Genomic DNA, 25,520 nt, shown 5'->3' with positions numbered 1-25,520 from the left:
TATTTTAGACACAAACAAAATATAAGGGCTTAAGTGGTTCATGATCAAAACTATAAGGGTTAAAATTAATTTTTTTTAAACTTAATTATATATATTATTATATTAATAATTTATTATGAGTCAGCATGTTCCGTAACTCAGACTTGATGGAAGAAACTTATATGCTATGTTTTTTTAAATATAGAAGTTAAAACCACACCAGTTAACACACACACATATATATATATATAATACTAATTTTGTTTTTAGTAATGCAATTTTGGTTAGTTATAACTATCTCATTTTTGAAGTATTTATGTAATGCAAAAAACCTCTCATCACAAAGACCTTCACCGCATAAGATGGATGAAATTAGATAATTATCAAGTTTTGGTTACAAGATCTTCTAAAAACGATGTCAATGTTCAATGCTCGAGCATTTCTTATCCATAATGTATTTGATTTATTACCACGATGACCCTCCTCATAGTAGATGGGCAAAATTGGACACCATTTAGTGAAGTTTTGATCGGTTACAAGGTTTTCTTTTGGGAAATAACAATATCTTACTTGTAAGAAATTTTATTGATAGATCAAAGTCAGCACTAAATGGTCCTTAATTTTGTTCAAGGATGATCTTCTAAAAAAAACAATAGAGGATAAGAAGAGAGAGAGAGAGAGAGAGAGAGAGATTGAGGTGGATGCCTGATGGTCAAATTAAGGATATATTCAGGATTATGTTAGGCAAATCTGATATTTTCCTTTTTCTAATATATTCACTGTTAAACGGATTTACAAGAAAAAAAAAAGCAAGAAAAAGATGATTCGGCGACAATAAAAGCAGCGGAGCAACGGAACACTCCTCCCGTGCTTCACCGACACTCACCGTCTCCTCCTCATGGCGGCCGGTCATGAGCTCCACCCCCTCGTTTTGGTCCCCGGCCTGAGCGGAAACCAGCTCGAGGCCCGGCTGACGGAGGATTACCTCCCGCCCCTGCCCGCCCTCCAAGCTCCGCAAGCCGCTGGCTGGTTCAGGATCTGGATGGACCGCTCCCTCCTCCTGGATTCCGCTGCCCAGCGATGCTTCGCCCACCAGCTGAGCCTCTTCTACGACCCCGACGCCGACGACTTCCGCAACGTGCCCGGCGTCGAAACCCGCGTCCCCTTCTTCGGCTCCACCGAGGGGTTACGATTCCTCGATCCCGACCGCAAGTAAGCAAAAGCCCTCCCTCCTTCCTCCTTCTTTCTTTCAAGGTTTGGGCCGCTGATTGATCTACAGGATCATGTAGTCCTCTGTTTTATTTCTTTTCTTCTTCATCTTCTTTTTGCACTGTTTCTATTTTACATTTGGGATATGTAAACATGGTGCTATATTTTTCCTTTGATTTCAAGTAAGAAAATGACCATAATAATCAATAAAATTGACAATTTCTATTAGATTTTTTTGCATATGTCACTCTTTCGAACTTTTTGGCCTCCAGTCAAATTATCCTAGCCTGGCACAAGGTTGACCAAATAAACTGGGTCCTTCCTGACCAAGAAATGAAGCACTGGTTGCAAATCATCCAAATATGTTCTGTAATTGCAGATGCATTCTGAATGAGTTGTCTGATCTACTTTAGGATCATAATTTTGCATGATAAGCCAAGTCTTTTAACTATGACAAGTTTCCAGGGATTCTTCTATTTGCATGGATACCCTGGTGAAGTCCTTGGAAGAAATTGGGTACCAAGACAGCCTCAACCTTTTCGGAGCACCTTACGATTTCCGATACAGCCTCGCCGGCGGAGGTCATCCATCAAAGGTGGCTACTCAATACCTTCGAGATCTTAGAGAGCTAGTTGAGCAGGCCAGCAAGATGAACGGAGACAAACCTGTGATCATTTTAACACACAGCTATGGTGGATTGCTCACCCTTCATCTCCTTAATCGCAATCCTTCATGGTGGCGCCGAAAGTTCATCAAGCACTTCATAGCACTGTCCGCACCGTGGGGAGGCATCGTTGCGGAAATGTTCACGTTCATCAGTGGAGATACACTAGGGATGCCTTTAGTGGACCCCTTAATAATGAGAGAACAATTCAGGAGAACAGAAAGCAACCTTTGGCTTCTGCCTTTCCCTAAAACATTTGGAAACAGACCACTCGTCGTTACGAGAGACAGGAACTACTCAGCAACCAACATGGCAGAATTCCTGCAAGCAATTGGGTTCCAAGAGGGCGTAAAACCTTATGTATCTCGTATATTGCCGTTGCTAGAGGAGATGGCGGCGCCGGGAGTTCCAGTGACTTGCATTATAGGGGTTGGGGTGGACACTCCTGAAACATTTCTCTACAATGGTGAAGGAAAGTTTGACGAGTCTCCTGAGGTGGTTTCTGGTGATGGGGATGGGTTGGTGAATCTGGCAAGCTTATTGGCACTTGAATCAGAGTGGTCTGATGCTCCAGAACAAGAGCTCAAAGTCATCAAAATCCCAAATGCTACTCATGCTGGCATTCTCACCCAAGAATTTGCCGTAACAGAAATAATAAGACGAGTGTTGGATGTCAACTCTGTGCCCGCATGAATTGTATCCTTGTTGAGGGATAACAAATATTTGTGCTTCTAGAATTATTTTTTAATGAAAGCTTCCAAGTTTGGAAACTCTTAGAAAAATTATTCCAAGTGTTAAACTTGAATAATGCATTCAACTGTCTTTATTTCTATCAATTACATGAACTGTTAATGTTTTAGTTAGAGTAACTTTTGATTGTTCAGGCAATGTTCATCATCCAACCATAACTCGGCACATGTACATCAACCAACAAAAATAGGCTTATGAGATGGACATCACAAATCATAAAAGAATATATTCTACAAATTATGAATGATTAGAAATTATTTTTCTAATAGCAAGAGATTATATCTTGAACTATACAAATAAGGATCCTTTCAACCATAACGTATATTCTCTCTCCTATTTCTAATATTGAGAATTTCACTTTCTCTATATATAAGTTGATTTGAGCGTTAGAGGAATCACAGTATCTTAATAACAATCTTTTCTTGAGAGAGTGCATATATTCATCTAAACCTTATTATCATCTCGAAATTCGTGTTGTAGGACGATTCCTACTATGCATGATTTAAAGCCGAATCAAATCAAGTCGTCTCTATAATATAGATCGATGATCGTTTTTGTAACTAACAATAAATAAACCAATCATAACAACTATTTCCACAAACTCTACACTCAAAATCGGGACAGAAGGTCTCAGCTAGAAGCAACAAAAGATATGATTTCCATTCCAACTCCAATTTCAATCCACCGGTAAAAATAAACCTAACCTTCCTCGAAAAGTTATTGTCAAGAAAAAAAAAAAAAAGGAAAGACACATTGAATAGACAAATCATTAACGTAAAAATAGCAAATATCATTAGTATTTTATGTTTTAAATAATATTCAAAATACCTCTTACCAACCCTAATAGTACTTTTCTCGATAGGTACAATATTTTGGCTAATTACAGTATTTTGACTATTATAACAAAAATAATTTTAAACCTACCTAAAATTATTGTAAATGGTACAAATTTACGTTATGCATCTCTATTCAAAAAATCTTTATCTAATAAACTGGTATACCGTCATATCGAGGTTATCTTTTTTCTCTCTTCCTATCTTTTCTAACTTTCATAAGACCGATACGAACGATAAATTAGAGATAAAAGAGAAGATGAAAGAATATCTATAATATCTAAATAATTGATTCTTTATCCCTAGGAGGTCTTATCCATTTTTATAGGTAAGAACAGAAGATATAAGATGGTAATTAAAAGAGTCCCTCTCATCGATGCCTATCTCCTAAGAAATACTACTATAATTAGACTTCCTTTTTATTGATCGGTAATCGTAATCAAAATCTAATCATATATATATATATATATACACATATATATATATATACACATATATATATATATACACATATATATATATATATACACATATATATATATATACACATATATATATATATACACATATATATATATATACACACATATATATATATATATACACATATATATATATATACACATATATATATATATATATACATATACATATATATATATATATATATATTATACATAATATTCTTTCACTTGATCTAGTAATTAGTAAGATATAAAAAATAAAATCAAAATTTATTTTAAAATAATTTTATTTAATTATATTCTAAAACTTAAAAAAAAATATTTTACTCATACACACGAATTTTATAAAACAGGCTAATAAATCTAATAAACATAATAATATAATGTTAAGTATGACTATTAATGTGAGTCATAATGATTGTATGTCATCAATATTATACTTTATTTTATGTATCACAATACTATCGTGCTTCCTAATATAGTCCAAAATGATTCTTATAATTTATCTTGTGAAGATAATCCTATTATCATATTCAACCATAATATATATATAAAAGTGAATAGGATAATAGAAATAAATAACTTTAATTACATAAAAAAGAATATCAATTATAATATCTAGTCAAACATCTATCACATATCTTTTATGAATTGCTCAAAAACCCAATAATAAGAACATATTCTTTTAAACACTTTATATTATAAGGTGTTAGTGAATGGATCAACAATCAATATAATGAAATTAAGTTTTTAATTGACATTAATTGTTTATGAACTCCTCCTTCAATCATTAAGTACTTTATACTATAATGTATAAAACTGCTAAAGTACATGCTATTCTTAAAAAAGAAAACTACTGTGATATGTCACAAAGTATTTTCAGGGATTTAATTGAGTCTAACCATACCAAGTCCTGAGATAAAATTTTACACTAATAAAGTTTGATTAGTGACCTCAAAGAATACCACAAAATTAGCCTTTATTATTGATAATGTAGTAATACATTATTTTATATTTTTTTCTAATAAATTGCCCCTTCAACTAATAATTATAAGACATAAAGTGAATTTTTTGCTATCGAGATAATTTATAAAATTATATGAAATTACCATCATTTCAAGCTAATATAATTTTATATATGTGAGTATATAATCTTTCATCTTTTCTAAATATCTTATTACTAGCTTTTTAATGTTTAATCTTCGATAACTCTAATATATACTTAATATATTAAGTATAAAACTAATATTTGATTTGTTATAGGCTTAAGCATGTAATAAACTTTCAATTGCACATACATAAGGAAAAAAAATTTATATATTTTTTAAAGTTATTTTAAAAATATTTATTTTAACTGAATTTTTTTTATCATTTGTTGAACAAAGCTATATACTAAATCTCTAAATATATCTTTTCTGAGATAGACTTAACAATATTTGAGATCTATCCCTGAATATCTTAATATCAATAACATAAGATAAGATGTCTCATTCATATCAACCATCTTAAAATTCTTAGTAAGAATTTTTTTAGGTTTGTATAATAAACCAAGATCACTGTTAGCAAGCAGAATATTATTTGTATACAAACTAATATAATAAACCTGCTCCCACTAATCTTCAAATATAAATATTGATCAATAGCATTTTCTTAAATATGAAGGAAGTAATAGTATCAAAAACCTTTGTATACCATTATTTGATGACTTATTTAATATCATAAATGAATTTTCTAAATTTACATACCAAATTTTATTTATTTTCTCGAATAGTTTAGGTTATAATTAATATAAATCTAGATAAATAATAAAATATTTAAAAATAGTCCTTCAATCTAATTTCTTTTCATGTGATTTAAAGATCCTTATCATTGTATGACAATCCTAAATATGTCAATGTCTTAAGTCGAGTTTCTTATTAATCCATAACTCAAAAGAAGTTAATAGAACCGATTTACTAGGAATCCTATTCAAGATATGCATGACTATTCTTAGAGCTTCACCTCGTATTGATTCGAGTCTAAAAAACATAACTCATTATGCTTCTAATCGTATTCATATAAGTATGATTTTATCTTTCAACAATCATGTTCTACATTTAGTAAAACATACTGAATACAAATATCCTGCTTTGCTAGGAATTGAATAAAATAGTTAGAATTATGATCGAGCACATTGTAGCTAGTACAAAATTTATCACTCCCATCAGATCATAATTTTAACTTTTCTATATAATTATCTCTCAACTTCATTTATGTATAATAAAAGATGTCAATAGCTTGAAACCTTAGTTATATCTCAATAGATAATTTATAAAATAATAAAATATCTCTCTCCACTAAAATAAGAAACATGGAGTGACCTATAAATATAAATATAAGCATATAAAATCTCAAGAAGTTCATGAAACTATGTTTCATTCTAATATTTGATTATAGAATTATTGTAAACTCAATATTCATATTAATTATATATAAACCATCATATATAATTTAAAAGTTAACTTTTATTGAATCATAAATAGAGTTTATAGTCACAAAAAATAATAATATATTGATAATTATATATAAAGAAATCAAATTTTTAGGATTATAGAAACATATCGTACATCCTCAATATCCATCAAATGAATCGTCATTAGGTGTAAGCGATAAATACCAACTATTATAGATTTCGCTTGAATATGATTCCCTATAATAATGAATATTTTATACTCTTTTAGATTCTATATTAAAATGAACCTCTATTATTGGTAACATAAGTTGAAGTGTTAGTATCATCTATCAAGTATTAGAAAAGGACTTCTATAACGTTTGATTCGAAACATACAAATTTCATACTTATACCTTTCCCTTTCGAACTAAAACCTTATAGTTCTTTTTCACATGATCTTTCTTACCACAAAGGTAGTATTTTACTATGAAGATTTTTTCTTTTATGAGTTTATATGATATTTAAAAATTCTAATGATTTACGCTTCAATTTTCTTTTATTGTTATTCACTTCTTGAGTAGTCACCAAAACATTATGAGTATTTCTTATTTTAATCTTAATTCTTTCTAAACATATATACTAGTTAGCTCATTAAAATTTAACTTATCCTTAATTATAAGTAAATTTTAAATGAGCCAAACTAATATAAAATAAAATAAAGAATAGATTATATAAGAAATGACTCAATTATATTTATGCCTAGTTCTTGAGGTTACATCTTTATCAGTCATATTGAGAGTATAATATTGAATTTCTCAAATACTATTATACTAAATTTTATTTAATTTTTTTATTAATATGTTAACCAATGACTTGTTAGTAAATTTAAATTGATCTTTAAAATATGCTAGTGCACTAGTTGTAGACTATAATGAAGTCTAAATATTATTTACAACTATCATAAAACTAAGTATTTTAGACTTTTTTTTATAATTTATCTTAATTATTTATTCCATAGAACTTTCAGTGGTTATGTTTGTGATCCTTTCAATTAGTCTGATCAGCATCTAACACAATAAGTATAAATTGCATATGCTCAAGCTATTTATAATAATTTAATTTAAAAAATAAGGATATTTATAAGAATGCAATGAAGAAAATATCACTATGAGTGAAATATTGACATATCTAGTGTTAATGATTTTAGTTTTTAATTAAAACATTTATATTAATATTTTTAATTTTTTAATAAATTTTGAACTATTGATATTATCTTTATTTCACCTTTGGGTGAAATATTAATATATCTAGCGTTCATAGTATTATATCATTAGGCATACAATCCTAAATTGTAAGGATATTCAAAATAATAGTATCTTATCTCATCACATAAATATTCGAAATAAATTATCCTTTAGGATCATCCAAACCTCCTAATTATGTGTCTCATTGTGAATATTATTTTTCTTTATATCATTTAGGACTGATTTTTTAGTGTAATTTTATAAGTTATTGGTCTAGGATACTTTGATGACCACAAGACTAATATAATAATATAAAATATAATTTATAATATCTTATAAATAATAAAATATTTATTATAAATCACATCCTAAAAGCCTACCATTATAGGTCACTTTGGAAGTCATCAATAAGATAAAACTGAGAGATATGAGTTACAAATAATATTCACTAAAATTTTCAATCTAATTTATGTTAACATAATTCATTAATAATAAATAATAACCATAATAATTATTAAATATTAATCAATATTAAAAATTATATGATAATTGTAGTAATGATAAAACATAAATCATGTCTTTAAGTAAAAAATAAATATTATTATAATTTTAAACATATGTAAGTGAATAACCAAACAAATATCGAAGAACAATAATTAAAATTTTAATTATCACATTTAAAATTTTATAAATATGTAGAAAACTATAAAAGAAAATCTTAATTTATTTTTTTAATTACATATGAAACCCTTAGATCAGTTTGTAAAGAAATCTAGGGCAACATCACATACGCAGCGAAAGAACATTAAAAACAAAATCCTCAATTTCCCTTTGATGTGTTCGTCATCGTACGAAGATTGATACGCAAAATCCGCGAAACTTAAAACTACGTATATGAAAGATTATGTTATATAGGGAGATCATATATCCTTGAATCCCTACAGATCTCTAAGAGAGGGTGAAGAAGGTCAAGTGTCCTCTCTAACGGTGATCCATACAACAAGGCTATGACGATACTCCTCAAAACTCTAAGCCTGTTATTTGAGGAGAAGGGGAGGAGAATAGAAGAGATCACCCACAAAAGCTTTAGCCTATGAACCATTGGTTCCTTCCTATTTATAGAGTTCCTCTATCAACTTAACCATAATGGATCCTACCCTATTGGGTATTGGATCTCCATCCAACTACCCAAGCCTCTTAAATTAGTATATCTTTATCTAATAATCTCTCATTAGCTCTTATTAGATCTCATCTATATAATCCAATATTTCATGGGCTTATTGGATATCCAATAAGATAGGGGCTCCGATGGATATCTCATATCCGAATCTCTACGTATCGTAATGCCTACCATATGTGTGTGACCCTCTAGGCCCAATAACGAGCTGGTCGTGAGTCATACCTGTCATAACTCCTTCTGACTTAGTGAATTAGTATCTCCATAATAATTCACTCGACTCATCGACTATGGACGTACTAGGCACTACACCGCAATCCTTAGATGATATAGGGGTATCCAATCCATTGGACTTATCTGTCATCAGTTACCATATATCTATAGTCCCTCATCCATCTAATATCCCAAAGATCATATACCGTGATCTTATATGATCTGATTCATATTTCACAGATCGATGGACATCATAATATATTAAAACAACAAGCAATATAAAATGATAAAATACTCAAGTCACATATGTCATCACTCATATGATTGGCTTGCATGGCACATTTGACTAGCATTGTTAATTCTATTTAATTGGGCAGCCTAAAATTGGGTTAAACATAAGTCAAACTAAGTCAATCAAAATTTAAAATTGATTAAAATTAAAATTGATCCAAATTTAACTTTCTTCAAATTTGATCAAAACATAATTAATCAAATATAAATCTAATCAAACAATCAAAATACAATCATAATCAAGTCCAATCAAAATATTTGATCAAATTAGTCAATTTTATAATTGAGGACCTAAGCCAAAAAATTTTAATTTTGAAGGGCAAAATTATAATTTTACTTAGGATATATAATAGAAATATCTAATTTCTAAAGGGTATAACTATCTATGTTGAATTTAATGATATAGAATAGAATTATCTGATTTCTAAGGAATAAAAATATCATTTTAGTTAAAAGGGAAAGAAACCCTGAAACCTCTCTTAGTTGTTGTCGTTGCATTCCATCGCGACCACGTGCGCATGTCTCACTGACGATGCATCGATCATCTACCAATTGTACCATTCGTAATAGCGAGGCTTGCGCATTGCTTACGGTCATTGCGGTGCCACCTACAACCAGTGATAAGGCAACCTGCCTCTTAATAGGACCCTAGTAGGTTTGGGTCCTATTCAACCAAGAAACAGCTAATAAAACCCTGTGAGATTGTAATAAACCCCACCTAGCCACCTCTATCCTATAAAGAAGAGTGGCTAGGGTTTATATTTGGGCCTTTGGGCTTCCTAGTCACCGCCCTCTTTTACTGGGTTGGTTGGTTAGGGTTGAGGGCAAAAGGGGTAACTCACTTAGGAAGCAAGCCCCTAGGGCTAGGGTTTGGAGCCTTATATAAGCATGTAGCCTCCATCTCTTTGAGAATAAGATCTATTTAATATTGTAGCTATTTGACTGACTTCTAGGAGGGTGGAACCCCTATAGCATTCCAAGGGTTGATCCCCCTCAAAGACCAATGTGCATAGAATTCCTCTGGGGTTCTATCCTCTAGTATTAGAGCAGCAATCTTACTGCTTTTGCTGCTACCTTTGCCACCCACCACTAGCCAAGCAATTTCTACAAATGCTCTTAACGTCGCCATCTCCACCGTCATTTTCTACCGTAGATCAAATCAATCTATTAGCGTCACCTCTAATTACATCAAGAAATCTGGTATTCTCCTATCACCAATACCTTTTACTGTTGTAATTTTCGAAATAAGTCTTCTTATCTATCCCGTACTGTGAATTCCTTTTGTTGCAAAAGTTATCATCTTTGCAAAAAAAGAATTGCTGCAAAAAATTTCAATCACATATCATTGCCTTTAACCAATCTATTTGCTATCATTCTTAAACAAAATTTTTTATACGCTTCATATATCATCTTGGCTTCTATCTAAGATTGATCTATTGAGGAATTCATCTCTAAAAACGTTCTTGTATTGCTGCAAATTTTCGTCGCAAACCACTAGAATTTTTCAACGAGAATTTTGCTATCACAACTTCCACCAATTTTCTTACTGTTATACTACCAAAATTTTCTTGATTAAATTGGTCATCATTGCTATTATCTAAACCAAGATTTCACTATCAAATTCTCTCTTCAAATCTCTCGATTTTTACTAAAAATTTCATCGAGAAACCACTATTTTTTTTACGACAATTCTACTCTTACAAGACAACACACATCTACAACAACTTCCACCGATTTCTATCAAACATTTGCTGCCATCTACCACAGATCTAAAACTTTTTTTTCCTATCCTTCATCCACTACCATCACAACCCTAAAACTTTACTAAACCACACCCTCAAACTGCACCCAAAACCGCCACAAAACAAGCCTAAAACCGTAGCCTACATCCACCAATCCACCAACCCTCTCGACCATCACTTCTCTCAATCGATACATGTCTTTAACTTGACAACAAAAGAGAGATCTTAATATTATAAATTTGGAGGCATATACTATGGCATATGAGGAGGCAATCAATGCTAAATTTGAAGCCGTCGAGATGCGAATGGAGGGGATAAGATTCAGGCTCTCTTTACCGAACTCAGTTTGGGCCGACCACCAAGCCCGAAGAAATCACATCAAGGAGAGAGTTCTGACCAATCACACCAAGCTCGAAGAGATGAGATCCAAGAGAGGGGAGGCTCTATGACCGATCCCTACTATCCACACATGAGGGTGGACTTCCCTAGATGGGAAGAAGGAGACCTGATTGGTTGGATCTCGCACGCGGAGCGATATTTTCGATACCACAAAACCACGGACACATCTATGGTGGAAATTATGGCCATACATCTTGAAAGAGATGTCATACAGTGGTTTGAATGGTTTAAACACACTCATAGAGTCCTCTCATGGCTATAATTCAAAGAAAGACTGTTGATCTGCTTCAAACCAACCGATTATGAAAACATTGACGAACAACTAGCAAAGATTCGAGAAACCTCTACCATTCAGGAGTCCCAAACCAGGTTTAAAAGGTTATCTAATCAAACTTATGATTGGTCTAAAAATAACTATTGGGGACCTTCATTGATGGCTTGAAGCCTGAGATCTAGGGAGAAGTTAAAGCGCGACAACCGTACATGCTTATGGCAGCCATCTCTTTCGCACGACTTCAAAAGAAGCGATTGAACCATGAAGCCCAGAGGACTAGGGTTGCTCCCTGACTAGCAATACCAAAGCCCTCAGCCCCTCCTACTATCAACCGAGCCCCTGCACCAAAAACGTTGACAAGAGAAGAGCTTCGGGAGTGATCTGCGAAGGAGTTATATTGGCATTGCAATTGCAATGAGCCGTGGAGCCGCAAGTATTATTGTAAAAAAGGGAGACTTCTTGTGATTGAACTAGTAGAAGAAGAGGTCATTAAACATCCAGAAGAGAGCCTTGAACATGAAGAAGAAGATGTAGAAGAAGAGCCACAACCGACCGATTTTATGGTACACGCGCTAACCGACTACTCAAAACCGCAAACGATAAAAGTTGGAGGCCTTCTAAAACAACAACTGTTCACTGTTCTCATCGACACGGGCAGCACTAATAACTTCTCAAATGGTAAGGTTGCTACTCGGATGGCGCTTCATATCGAAGGTTGCAGAAAGTTCGACGTAAAAGTCGCTGACGGTAGAATCCTAAAGTGCGACTAAAGATGCCCGCAGGTGAAACTTTTACTACAAGACCAAGAAATTATTACCGACTTCTTCCTCCTACCAATTGATGACTATGAGGCCATGCTTAGCATAGAATGGCTAACTATACTAGGTGATGTCTCTTAGAACTTTTTCAAATTAATTATGAAATTCTATTGCAAAGGCAAATAGATTATCCTACATGGGAAGCGCGGAAGCAACATAACTACCGTTTCGACCCAACAAATAGAGAAAGTTTTACACAAGATAAATGGTGGCTTTTTTATACATCTCCAGCAGCAACCAAAGGAGAAGAAAATAGAAATTGAAGATCAAAATCTCGCTCAATTGCTTGCTGAATTTGTCGACATTTTTACTGAGCCGCGCGATCTTCCTCCTACTCGGCAGCATGACCATTAGATTCCAATCCTTCCAGGCAAGCCACTAGCGAACACTCGGCCGTATCATTATCCTAACCTCCAGAAGGATGAAATTGAAAAGATTGTAAAGGAGATGCTTGAAACAGGAGTGATTCGGCCAAGTTGCAACCTATATTCCTCACCGGTGCTACTTGTACGTAAGAAGGACGGAACTTGGAGGATGTGCATCGACTACCGAGCTTTAAATGGCATCACCATCAAGGACAAGTACGCAATACCAGTGGTGGATGAACTTCTTGATGAGTTAAAAGGAACTCGAGTCTTCACGAAGTTGGACCTCCGATCTGTTACCACTAAATTCGGGTATGTGAATATGACATTCCAAAAACTGCATTCCGCACATATGATGACCATTATGAATTCTTGGTAATACCTTTTGGACTCACTAATGCTCCTTCAACCTTTCAAAGTCTCATGAATGATATTTTTCGGAGCTTTCTTCGTAAATTTGTGCTAGTATTTTTCAATGATATCCTCATTTACAGCCCTTCTCTTGAGACTCACTTTCAGCATTTATGGGTTGTTTTGACGATCCTTCGGGAGAATACTCATTTTGTTAAGCAGCAAAAGTATAGCTTTCTCTAGCAAAAAGTAGAGTACCTTGGGCACATAATATCAAAAGGAGTGGAGGTAAACCCTACTAGTCATAGGTGCCTAATAAGCCAATCACGTGAGTGATAACATGTGTGACTTGACACGCAGTTATTTTATTTATTATATTTTAGTATTTATCATTTTATATTGACTATTGCATATATGCATGTATATATTGTGATGTTCTTGGATCTGTGCAATGGGAATCGGAACGTGAAGAGATCACGATAATGAGACTGATTCGCCTTTAAACACAAATCATAAATAATCCCAATCATAGGTTACTCGAGAGGGACATCGAGATAACCGGACAGACTGGTGTGCTATATACCCATTCATATGATGGATGCAGCTGGTCTCATCGCTGCTTGTGTGGGGACATTAGGGATACAGTATAGGTGCTCATTAGAGAATGAGTTCACTGATTGATCCGCTTACGGAATGTTGGATGGTTGATGATACCTTATTGTCAGACAGCGATTCCGTAGTTCCAGTGGTGTATCTAGTTCTTAGGATGTCCTGTATGAGTGCTTCATTCTTTGATACCAGACTTACAGGTTTTGGTGTCCCAGATCTAGTACAATCGGTCATCGGGAGTGGTAGTTAACCTTATAAGGGCTATTGAGTGTCGATAGAGGATCATCCACTCTCAGTATCATGAAAGGAATATCCCATATATTTTTACTCAGACAAATCCCTGGTTAGGGTTATTCGGATTAAGAGAGAAAGAGTTCTCCGGGAGAATCCGATTAGAGCAAGACTCGAGTAGAAATCATATAGGTTTGACAGCACTATACTCGGTATACAGTCTCTGGGATATTAGATGGATGAGGGACTATAGTTATATGGTAATTGAGGACAGACAGGTCTAATGGATTGAATTCTCCGGTATCATTTGAGGACTGCGACATAGTGGCATAGTACGTCCGCAATCGATGAGTCGAGTGAATTATTATGAAGATAATAATTTACTGACCTAGAAGGAGTTCTGACAGGTATGACTCATGGCCAGCTCGATATTGGGCCTAGAGGGTCACACATATATGGTAGGCATTGCGATGAGTAGAGGTTCGGATATGAGATATCCAATGGAGCTCCTATCTTATCAGATATCAAATAAGCCCATGAATTATTGAATCTCATGGACGAGATCCAATAAAAGCCCATGAGAGATTATTGGATAGAGATCCACTAATCTAAGAGGCTTGGGTAGTTAGATGAAGATCCAATACTCAATAGGGGAGGATCTATTAGGGTTAAGATTGATAGGGGACCTTTATAAATAGGAGGGATTCAGTAGTTTATATACTAGAGTTTTTGCTTGCCTCTCCTATTCTCCTCCCCCTCTCCACCTCAGAGCAGGCCTGGAGTTTAGAGAAGCATCGTCGCAGCCCTACTGTGTGGATCACCACTAGAGAGGAGAGCGCTTGACCTCCTTTACCCTCTCCTAGAGATCTGCAAGGATTCAGGAATATATGATCTCCCTACGTAGCACAATCTTTACTATACATAGTTTTCTATTTCGTGGATTTTGCACACCAATCTTCGCATGACGACGAACATCTCTTTGGAAATAGGGGATTTTGTTTTCTATTCTTCCGCTGCGCATATGATGTCGCCCCCAAAAATTTCCTAACAAACCCAACAAAAATTGAAGCAATGCAAGGCTGGCTGAAACCAACAAACGTGAAATTACAGTGTGGGTTCCTTGGACTAACGGGCTACTATTAAAAATTTGTCAAGGACTATGAGAAGATCAATGCACCCCTTAGTTCTATACTGAAAAAAGATGTCTTCCAATGATTGAACAAAGCCTCCGCTGCCTTCGATAAACTTAAGACAGCCATGACGGCAATGCCGGTGCTAGTGCTACCAGATTTTAGCCGACCCTTCATCATTGAGGTTGACACATTTGGAGTCGGAATTGGAGTCGTTCTCATACAAGATGGTCGATCACTCGCATACACCAACAAGGCATTGTCTACCTCTCATCAAAACATGTCAATATATTGTAAGGAGATGCTCACCATTGTGCACACAATAACGAGGTGGAGACCCTACCTGATTGGCCGATAATTTCAAATTAAAATTGACCATAGAAGCCTCAAGTACTTTTTGGAGCAGAAGATATCATCCCCTGAGCAACAAAAATGGGTAACCAAACTTCTAGGATTTGATTATAAAATTATTTACAAAAAGGGGAAAGAAAATGTTGTTACAAATGCACTCTCATGACTACTTGAGCAAGCTAAATTTTCAGCCATCTCCCTTCCTACCACCGACTTCCTCGAGAACATTAGGGAAGAATGGAAGAAGGATCCAGAGATTAGCAACATCATAAAAAATTTAGAGGAGGATCCAAGCATAATAGCCCACTACACTTGGGATTCGAGGGATCTACGCTACAAAGGTCGCATTGTGCTTATACTCGACTCCCCTTGCATCAAAATCATCCTACATGAAATACACTCCACACCTTTAGTAGGGCACTCTGGATTTCTAAGAACCTACAAAAGAGTGAAGCAAAATTTTTATTGGAGAGGGATGAAAAAAATTATTTATGAATATATGGCACAATGTGATGTATGTCAACAACACAAGGGTAAAACAGTGGCTGTTGGGAAATCATTGGGGGGCGACATCATATGCGCAGCGGAAGAACAAGAAAACAAAAATCCCCGATTCCCAAAAAGATGTTCGTCGTCGTGCGAAGATTGGTGCGCAAAAATCCACAAAACACAAAACTGCGTATAGAGATTGTGTTACCTAGGGAGATCGTATATCCCTATTTCCTTGTAGATCCTTAGGAGAGGGTGAAGGAGGTCAAGCGTCCTCCTCTCTAGCGGTGATCCACACAGCAGGGTTGCGACGACGCTCCTCAAAACTCCAGGCCTACTCTAAGGTGGAGAGGGAGAGGAGAATAGGAAAGGCAAGCAAAGACTCTAGCCTATGAGGCTGTGAATCCCTCCTATTTATAGAGATCCCGTGTCAAACCCTAATGGGTCCTTCCCTAGTGGGTATTGGATCTGCATCCAATAAGACAAGGGCTCCGTCGGATATCTCATATCCGAACCTCTACTCATCGCAATGCCTACCATATGTGTGTGACCCTCTAGGCCCAATATCGAGCTGGCCGTGAGTCATACCTGTCAGAACTCCTTCCAACTCAGTGAATTATTATCTCTGTAATAATTCACTCGACTCATCGACTACGGACGTACTAGGCCACTACGCCGTAGTCCCCAGACGATACAAGGGAATCCAATCCATTGGACCTGTTTGTCCTCAGTTACCATGTACCTATAGTCCCTCATCCATCTAATATCCCAGAGACCGTATATCGAGCATGGTGTTGTCAGACCCATACGGTTTCTACTCGAGTCTTGCTCTAATCGGATTCTCCCGGAGAACTCTTTCTCTCTCAACCCGAATGACCCTGGCCAGGGATTTGTCTGAGCAAGAACACATGGGATATTCCTCTCATGACGCCGAGAGTGGATGATCCTCTATTGACACTCAATAGCCCTCGTAAGGTCGACTACCACTCCCAATGACCAGCTGTACTAGATCCGGGGACCGCCAAACCTATAAGTCTGGTATCAAAGAGTGGAGCACTCATACAGGACATCCTTGGTGTCTCAAGTCTAAGGACCAGATACACCACTAAAACTACGGAATCGCTGTCTGACAATAAGGCATCATCAACCACCCAGCATTCCGTAAGCGGATCAATCAGTGAACTCATTCTCCAATGAGCACCTGTACTATATCCCTAGTGTCCCTACACGAGCAGCTATGAGACCAGCTGCATCCATCATATGGATGGGTATACAGCACACCAGTCTATCCGGTTATCACGATGTCCCTCTCGAGTAACCTATGACCGGGATTATTTAGGATATGTGTTTAAAGGTGAATCGATCTCATTATCGTGATCTCATCACGATCCGATTCCCATTGCACAAATCCAAGGACATCACAATATATATATGCATTTATGCAATAGTTATAAAGTGATATATGCCAAAATATAATAAGCAAAAAGATTCTGTATCAAGTCACACGTGCCATCACTCACGTGATTGGCTTGCTGGGCACCTATGACTAGCAGTGGCAAGTCCAAGGAAGCTACAACCACTACCCATACCGGACTCGGTGTGGACTGACATCTCCATGGACTTCATCGAAGGGCTGCCACCTTCCAAAGGTAAAAACATAATTCTCGTGGTGGTTGATCGATTTACGAAATATGCTCATTTTTGTGCTATGCAAAATCCCTACACTACTGCTAGTATTGCTTAGATTTTCATAGAAAATGTTGTTAAACTGCTTGGGATGCCAAGGTCCATTGTAAGTGATCATGACAGGATCTTCACCAGTAAATTTTGGACCGAGTTATTTTAGTTATAGGGCACCAAACTCAAGATGAGCATAGCATATCATCCATAAACTGACGTTCAAACAAAGGTGGTGAACATGTGTTTAGAGACGTACCTTCGGTGTTTTGCTAGTGACCAACCAAAAGAGTGGGCGAAATGGCTTCCCTAGGCCGAATGATAGTATAATACTACATATCATTCGAATGTGCCTCATATAAAGCACTATATGGTCGGTCGGCCCTTGTGATTCTAAAGTATGTAATTGGCTCGACCAAGGTAGATTAGGTCAACCAAGATTTAATTGACAGGGACAAACTCCTATAGTTGCTAAAGGATAATCTCTCTTCCACTCAAGCTAGAATGAAGCAGCAAGCCGACACACGACGAAGCAAAAAAGAATTTTCAGTATGAGATTAGATTTATCTTCACCTACAACCATACAAGCAACTCTCTATCAATATACGAGCCTCTATGAAGCTGTCCCCATATTTTTATGGGCTCTATCATATCACAGAGCGTATTGGAGCCGTGGCGTACGACTTAAATTGCCTAGGGGTGCCAAAATTCACCATATCTTCCACATGTCATGCTTGAAACCCAACTTGGGAGAACACAAGTCACCCCAAATCTAATTGCCCAACACCATTGAGGATGGAGATATTCAAGCCCAACCACAAGCCATCCTCGACCGCAGGATCGTGAAGCGTCGTCGACGTCCCTCTACTGAAGTACTAGTGCACTGAAGTACTAGTGCATTAGAATAATTAATCACCTGAAGATGGCATATGGGAATCATATGAGGAGCTGAAGACCCAGTTCCTTGAGTTCATGGAACCTCAGCCTTGAAGACAAGGCTGATTTGAAGAGGGTGGGCTTGATAGGACCCTAGTAGAGTTGGGTCATATTCAACCAAAAAGCAACTAATAAAACTCGGTGAGATTGTAATAAACCCCACCTAGCCACCTCTATCCTATAAAGAAGAGTGGCTATGGTTTATATTTGGGCATTTGGGCTTCCTACCTACCGCCCCCTTTTACTGGGTTGGTTGGTTTGGGTTAAGGGCAAAAGGGGTAACTCACTTAGGAAGCAGCCCTTAGGGCTAGGGTTTGGAGCCCTATATAAGCATGTAGCCTCCATCTTTTTTAGAATAAGATCTATCTAATATTGTAGTCATTTGGAGGGTGGAACCCTATAGTGTTCCAAGGGTTGATCCCCCTCAAAAATCAATTTACATAGAATTCTTCTGGGGTTCTATCACCTCTCCCTTTATCGACGACACAACATCATCACATACAACTATCTAACAACATAGCCTACCAATCACCATCATTATTCCCTTTTTCATTACACAACCGTCGGGAATCATGACTTGTGACGTCCAGTTAATGTTAGCTATAGTGATGCTACTATTGTCGTCGCACGTAGTGGTGCTACTATAACCGTCACACACAGTGGTGCTACTACTACCGTTGCACATAGCAGCACTGCTACAATCGTCGCTGTAGGTTGCAACACTACTATATAGACGGATCATCTAAACATCGTAAATCAAAATCAAATAACACCCTTTCACAAGCAAAGGATGCTAATAAATAGATCTAAATACGGAATAGATTTTAAATAATTTTACAATCTAAAGTATTTGATTTTAAAATATGACTCTGATATCATTTTTAAGTATGAAAATTATAACATGCTATTGTTATGCAAAATTTTGATGCTAAAAACTGAAATCAAATAACAATAAATCAAATTTATAATGTGTACCTTTTGATGTTATTCAGATATTTGATCGCATCGACGTCAGATTGAAAGTATAGCAATATCAATATCAATATGTAAAGAAAACTAGACTTTTAGTCTCCTCTCTTCCTACCTTCGTAGGTTTACGATAAGCAATGAATTAGAGACAAAGGGGAAATGAGAAAATATATATAATCTCTTTAAAATTAAATTTTTTTTATTTTTATAAACAAGAGCAGAAGGTTTAGGATGATAATTAGGAAAGTTCTTGTCATTAATATTATCTCCTAAGAAATATTATTATAATTAAATTTTATTTCTATTAGTCGATAACCACAAGAATCAATGCATATCTATAATATATATTCTAACAATCAGTTAAAAAAAAGAAGAAAAAAAAAGACACAATAGGCTTCTCTCAACGCTAAAAGTGTCGTGCTTCGTGCGTTCGTCCTCCGAAGGAGAAGATGCAATAGGCTTCACCATAAAGTCAATGTCATAAACATCATCTTCTTCCATTTCATGTGTTCATCCTACTTCGAAGGTCGACGCGACGTGCGACTACGACTCCGTCGCCTGCTCTAATTCCCTGCCAACCCGCTTGGTCGGTACGAGTCCCACACCACAACCTCCAATTGCGTGGCGGTCGGGCTAGCCGCAGCATTTGTGAGAGGCGTTACGTCATCGTCCTCCACAGCTTCTAGAACATGATTGACGCTTCCCTTGCACGGCCGTATCACGTCAGAGCGACGCCATGCAGGAGGAAGCGCCATCGCCCTGCGCTCACTATATTTACCGAGCGTCCCCTCCCCATCACTCCCCCGTCCTGACCACTTCCTCATCCCACACTCCATGGGGTGACGCACCTCAACGGTAGCCGCTAACGAATTGGTCCCAACAGATTGCAAGTGGCCATGTGCCCTATAGTAAGAGATCTAAACCTTGATAGCCTTTAAAGTTATTAATTGTTAAGAAGGTTCCACTATCTAATCATCTCTTCACCAAAATTTACTTTTACTACAATATATTTTGAGGGTGCTGCATAGCTAAAATTCTTCATGATAGCAAGTTCCCAAAATCTTAACCTTATTCAAGTTCCATGAAAGATTGCTATAATCTCTCTCTCTCTCTCTCTCTCTCTCTATATATATATATATATATATATATATATATATATATATATATATATATATATAGACACTCAAATTATCAATTCTATTTTTTTGGTGACAACATTGTATTGACATGTTCAATCTCGACAATAAAAGTTGTACAAAGACCTCCAAAATAGCAGATCTTTGTAAATGCCACAAACAAGGGAATAAAACAATTACAAGGAAATATCTTCTATAATTTGACGGAAAACAAAAGATGAACTTGAACAAAACTATCTGAATCATCCCATATAATTAGTTGTACACGCTATAAACGATGAGATAAAGGAATTGAACTGTTGCCAAAAACATCAGTTCGAAGAACATCTGCTTTACATGTACTTTCACTGAACCTAAGCATCGGTAGGATTTTTTCATTACTAACTCGGGCACTGATTGAGTCAAAATTTGCTCAAAGCTGGGTGAAAAAGTTTATTTGTCGCGGGCTTCTCTTGGAAGTGCATCAGGTCTTCTGAATCTAAAGCCGAACCTTCTGCCTGCAGACAATGAAATAAGCTACCTATCAGTAGATGAAATTTCTATGGTATTGAAATAAATGCAGCAGGTTCCATATTGCATTAACAGTGTTCAATCTTCTAGATTCTTAGATGTCTTTGCAATGAAAATCCAACACAATCAAGAAGAATAACATACATACTTGGGATCAAATTACAAAAAGCTCGCTAAATTACAGCATTCAATAACGAGAACACAAATTAAGGAAATAACAGAGAGAGTACCTCTGGAATTTCTTGAGAAAAATTTCAACACCTCATCAATAATGATTACCTACAATAGATTCATGTCATCAATAAAGCAAGTGTTTAGTAAAAACTGATTATACAGAAAATTATCCTGCACGTGCATGACAATAATTCTTATTTAAAGCAACAAATCTTAGCAAAGAGTAAGACAGATCAAGGAACAAAAGAATAACTGGACAATGCCACTATCGAAAAGCAGATGTCATCCATCCCACTAACCATGGTTGAACCAATGCCAGGAGAAGGGATCAAACAAATTCAACAGAAAAAAGGTGTACAATTTTGAATAAACTGCTATTATTTGATCAAACAGAATGGATAGTTCTGACTGGGGCAGAGGGCATAAATGAACACAGATCAAAATACAAACAACCAAACACCGTGCAGACAAGCATGCACACACACCAAGAGTGTTTTTAAGATAAACACCCTTCATAGGAAGCAACGACACTGACATCCAGAAATATCAATATTTTGAATTATCAGAAGGTCATTGTAGAAAAACAAGGTCCAGCACCAAGTAATAGACAATAAATATTGAAATCAGATGTGTACCAGATACCTCTACACAAGTATTTCAAAATACAAGAAATATACTGTCAAACCAACACAATAAATAAAGGTAATAAAATTCTAATAATTGTAAAAGATACTGTTATTCAATACATGGAGTCCACTTCCATATGCATTGATAAATTCAATGAGATCAACATGAATACATGTAAGCTGCCTTTCATCACATAAAATGATCCTAAATAAAAATATTACAAGTATAACAAACACCCAAATCCATTAAATGGAGACATGCATCCAACTTTATATAAACTCACATAGACCCACATGCATAAATGTAAGGTAGAATGAACACAGTATATGCTTCGTCACATAAGCTGGCAATATATACATGAGAGAACCTAAGTGGGTTCCACTGCATGAGTTTTCAAAAGTCCAACATTCATAACCATTTATTGTTCAGCATGATTTCTACTAGCCGATGAAATCAGGAAAGGTTCAAAAAGATAATTCAGACATTTGAAACTTACACTAAATGTAATTTTTTGATTTTTGGTCTTGGGAAGACATCATTGTGGATTATGGAATTTGAAAACAGATTATACTATGAATTCTTCAATGAAGGAATGCTTCATAGTATCTGGACATTATGCATCTAAAATGAAAAGAACAAAACAATGTAAAGCATGAGGGGCATATTGTAATTGTCAAAACAGGAAATTTGTTCCCTTGCACTTGCAAGTGAATTCAATTATCAATGCAAATGAACTAAATATTAAATTCATCTAACTACAACAAAATTATAATATTTTGTAATCCAGAAATCATGAAGTGGTAAAACTATAAATATAAATATAAATATAAATGAGTTACCATATATATTACATACATAATGGTAAATATAAGAGAGAAAGAATGCTTACAGGAAAGGATAGGTACATAACGATAGTCCATTCAGTCCATGACAGTGGAGTCACCTGAATCACGTGGAATTTATTATATTTCTTCTTTTCTTCTTCTTAATTTTAAGCCTTTATAGTAAAATTCAGCTTCTAAGTCAATTCACAATGTGAAGTTCATTAACAAGTTAAGGAGAACAAGGACTTACCGAAAAAAGCATAGACAGAGGCTCTACATACAAAATTACTACATGGAGGAGCATCGTCAGAGCTATTGATGCTAGTAGCCATGGATTACTCCATGGGGGAATGACACTGCAAAGTAGGGCAGCATGAACACTAACATTAGAACATCTCCCCTAGTTCAGAATGACTACTAACTAATATTACAAACTACCAAAGAAGTTACAGTCAGGCACAAAATCCTTGTTTCCAAGGCACAGTATTATGCTTGAGTAATGATTGAACCAATACCTACTCAAACCAACAGTGATTATCGAACAACAAATGGTAAATTCAGTCTTCAACCATTTCACAGAAAACTATCCAGCACAGTGATCAAGGCATTTTGAACTTTCATGAGCAAAGATCCATGAAGCACGCAAAAGACATGTTGTCTCACATTTAACTCAAGTACATAACTAACCTGCTTTATATGTAATTCGAGAAACCACAAAATTAAGGGAAGGAATGAACTAAGCATCAAGCATCTGAGACCATTTAACTGCACTGGACAGTTTATTCATATTGACAATTGAGACAAGCTTCAAAATAAAGAATGGGTGCAAGTTTCAGGTGCAGTTGACTTATTACAGGCGAACAACATTCTGCAGGCAGTTTAGAAACAATAATCAACAGAAGGGAACACATTCAAAAGAAATTTCTAGCTTAAGCTCAGGCAACTTGGCAAAACATTCTTCTTTACATTTAGCTCTCTGTAACATTCTACCAGGAACAGATATGTTGCCAAGGTACTTGTTCGTGCTATGTAAAAACATACCTTCTTTCATTTCAATGAAGTTTTTCAAGCCCAAGCTTTTAGCTCTCTGTAACATGTCTATGAGGTGTTACGCTTAGCTGTCTATGACGCCCATTACTAACCAAATCTGATTTAAGAAAAAAGAATTTCGTAGAAATTGACTTGGGTCCAGTATTGTGTTGATGCAACTAATGGTGAACCTGTTTAGATTATGAGTGAGTTTGAATTAAGCCCCTTTCTATATTTTTTTGCCACGTTCTCTGTTGGTTGTCTTAGATATCATTGTAGATCTTTTTGTCCCTAGCAGAAGGCATGAATCAATAGGTTGTGGTATGGTTCGAATACCAACAACATGCCTTATTTTGGGAAATTCATGGATTTATGATAGAATAGTGCCATAAGATGAGCTTCTTAGGAACTACTAGTTTGTAATATGGTTCTAATGGCGGCATAACACGTAATTTTGGGACAGTCATGAATTTACAAATGAAAGGTAACTCATGATGGACTTAAGACACCTATTTGTTCAGCATATCATAAAGGCAAAATGAAAAAGATTGATTTATTACAATCAAAACAACCGACTAAAGAGTAATAACTTCAGAAAATTGTTTGGACAAGTACAATGAGTTCTCAAACACTCTAAAGTGCACTATGGCGCAGAGGCCTGTTGAAGCCTAATCATAAAACACAATGTGAGGCCACACTAAGAATGATAATCATTGATAATAGTGCACGAGGCTCCTACGATGTGAGGTTGTGCAGCCTTACTTCTATAAGTAAAGATGTTATTTTCATGACTTGAATCTTCGCCACCAACAGGGAAGAAACCATATCATGGTGCAAAAACTCAATCTCCAGTAAAAAATAGTTAAAATAAGAGTCAGCTGATGCATGAAACTCTTCCCAATGGGGCCATAGAGAGGCCCAATGTATGCAACCTTAATCTTGTAAGCAAAGTAGTTGTTACCAAAGCTCAAACCTTTTGTCATCTAGGTAGCAAAGGAACAACCCAAATAAGATGCCAATGTTTGCTCGAGGTTAGGTCAACTGGTCGAGGGGTCGAGCAACAATAAATGTATGTAGGAAAACTCACTCTTCGAGTAGGGTAACTCGGTCTTTGGGTAGCACAAAACTCAGTCTAAGAGGAAACAATTGACCGAACACCCGTACAAGAGATCTATCGTCAATGAAATAGTACTTGCTGTTTTGATAATAATTGATAAATCTTCAATTATTGATAATAATATTTAAAATAAAATCAAAGTATAAAACAATAGATCTAAAGGAATCTAGATAATCAAAATGTTAACAAAATGATTACAGACTCAAAAGATAGAGCATTGTGTTCATTTCAAAATATATGCACATTAAGATGAGGCTCACAACTTCCAAAAAGAAGGCTACTTCAGTTAATTTTCACTTACAGGAGAGACTGATTTTCACTTAGGTTATTCAAAGCATTAAACATCTCAACGACAACGAGGACAGTCATTGATACAGTTGATGGATGCCGATCATCAAATATACTGCATGGATATGAAGTCTCCCTTGTTGGACAAGAATCAAAATTGACCTAACATCATTAGAAAAAAGTCAGGTTGTGCAAATGTTAGAAGACAGCATAAACAGG

The 25,520-nt window shown here is 35.6% G+C and overlaps 2 protein-coding genes across 3 annotated transcripts in view; one reads left to right on the top strand and one right to left on the bottom strand.

The window, feature by feature from the left end:
* Positions 1-792: 792 nt before the first annotated feature.
* LOC103988847 (lecithin-cholesterol acyltransferase-like 1) lies at positions 793-2,721 on the top strand. The gene is made up of 2 exons (XM_009407505.3): positions 793-1,191; positions 1,654-2,721. The coding sequence occupies exons 1-2, from the start codon at positions 878-880 to the stop codon at positions 2,543-2,545; spliced, it is 1,206 nt and encodes a 401-aa protein (XP_009405780.2). The 5' UTR covers positions 793-877; the 3' UTR covers positions 2,546-2,721.
* Positions 2,722-20,833: 18,112 nt separating this feature from the next.
* LOC135676784 (calcium-transporting ATPase 3, endoplasmic reticulum-type-like) overlaps positions 20,834-25,520 on the bottom strand; it is a 59,688-nt gene continuing 55,001 nt past the window's right edge. For both annotated transcript variants that reach the window (XM_065188332.1, XM_065188333.1), the window contains 5 exons: positions 25,315-25,463; positions 23,118-23,223; positions 22,933-22,986; positions 21,473-21,521; positions 20,834-21,229 (listed from right to left, as the gene is read on the bottom strand). In XM_065188332.1, coding sequence (XP_065044404.1) covers positions 21,165-21,229; positions 21,473-21,521; positions 22,933-22,986; positions 23,118-23,223; positions 25,315-25,463 — 423 coding nt within the window. In that variant the 3' untranslated portion in view covers positions 20,834-21,164. The remainder of the gene's footprint in view (positions 21,230-21,472; positions 21,522-22,932; positions 22,987-23,117; positions 23,224-25,314; positions 25,464-25,520) is intronic.

The sequence above is a fragment of the Musa acuminata genome, chromosome BXJ1-6 (genome assembly GCF_036884655.1).
Source record: "Musa acuminata AAA Group cultivar baxijiao chromosome BXJ1-6, Cavendish_Baxijiao_AAA, whole genome shotgun sequence".
Taxonomy (NCBI): Eukaryota; Viridiplantae; Streptophyta; class Magnoliopsida; order Zingiberales; family Musaceae; genus Musa; species Musa acuminata.
This window is presented reverse-complemented; position numbering and strand designations above follow the sequence as displayed.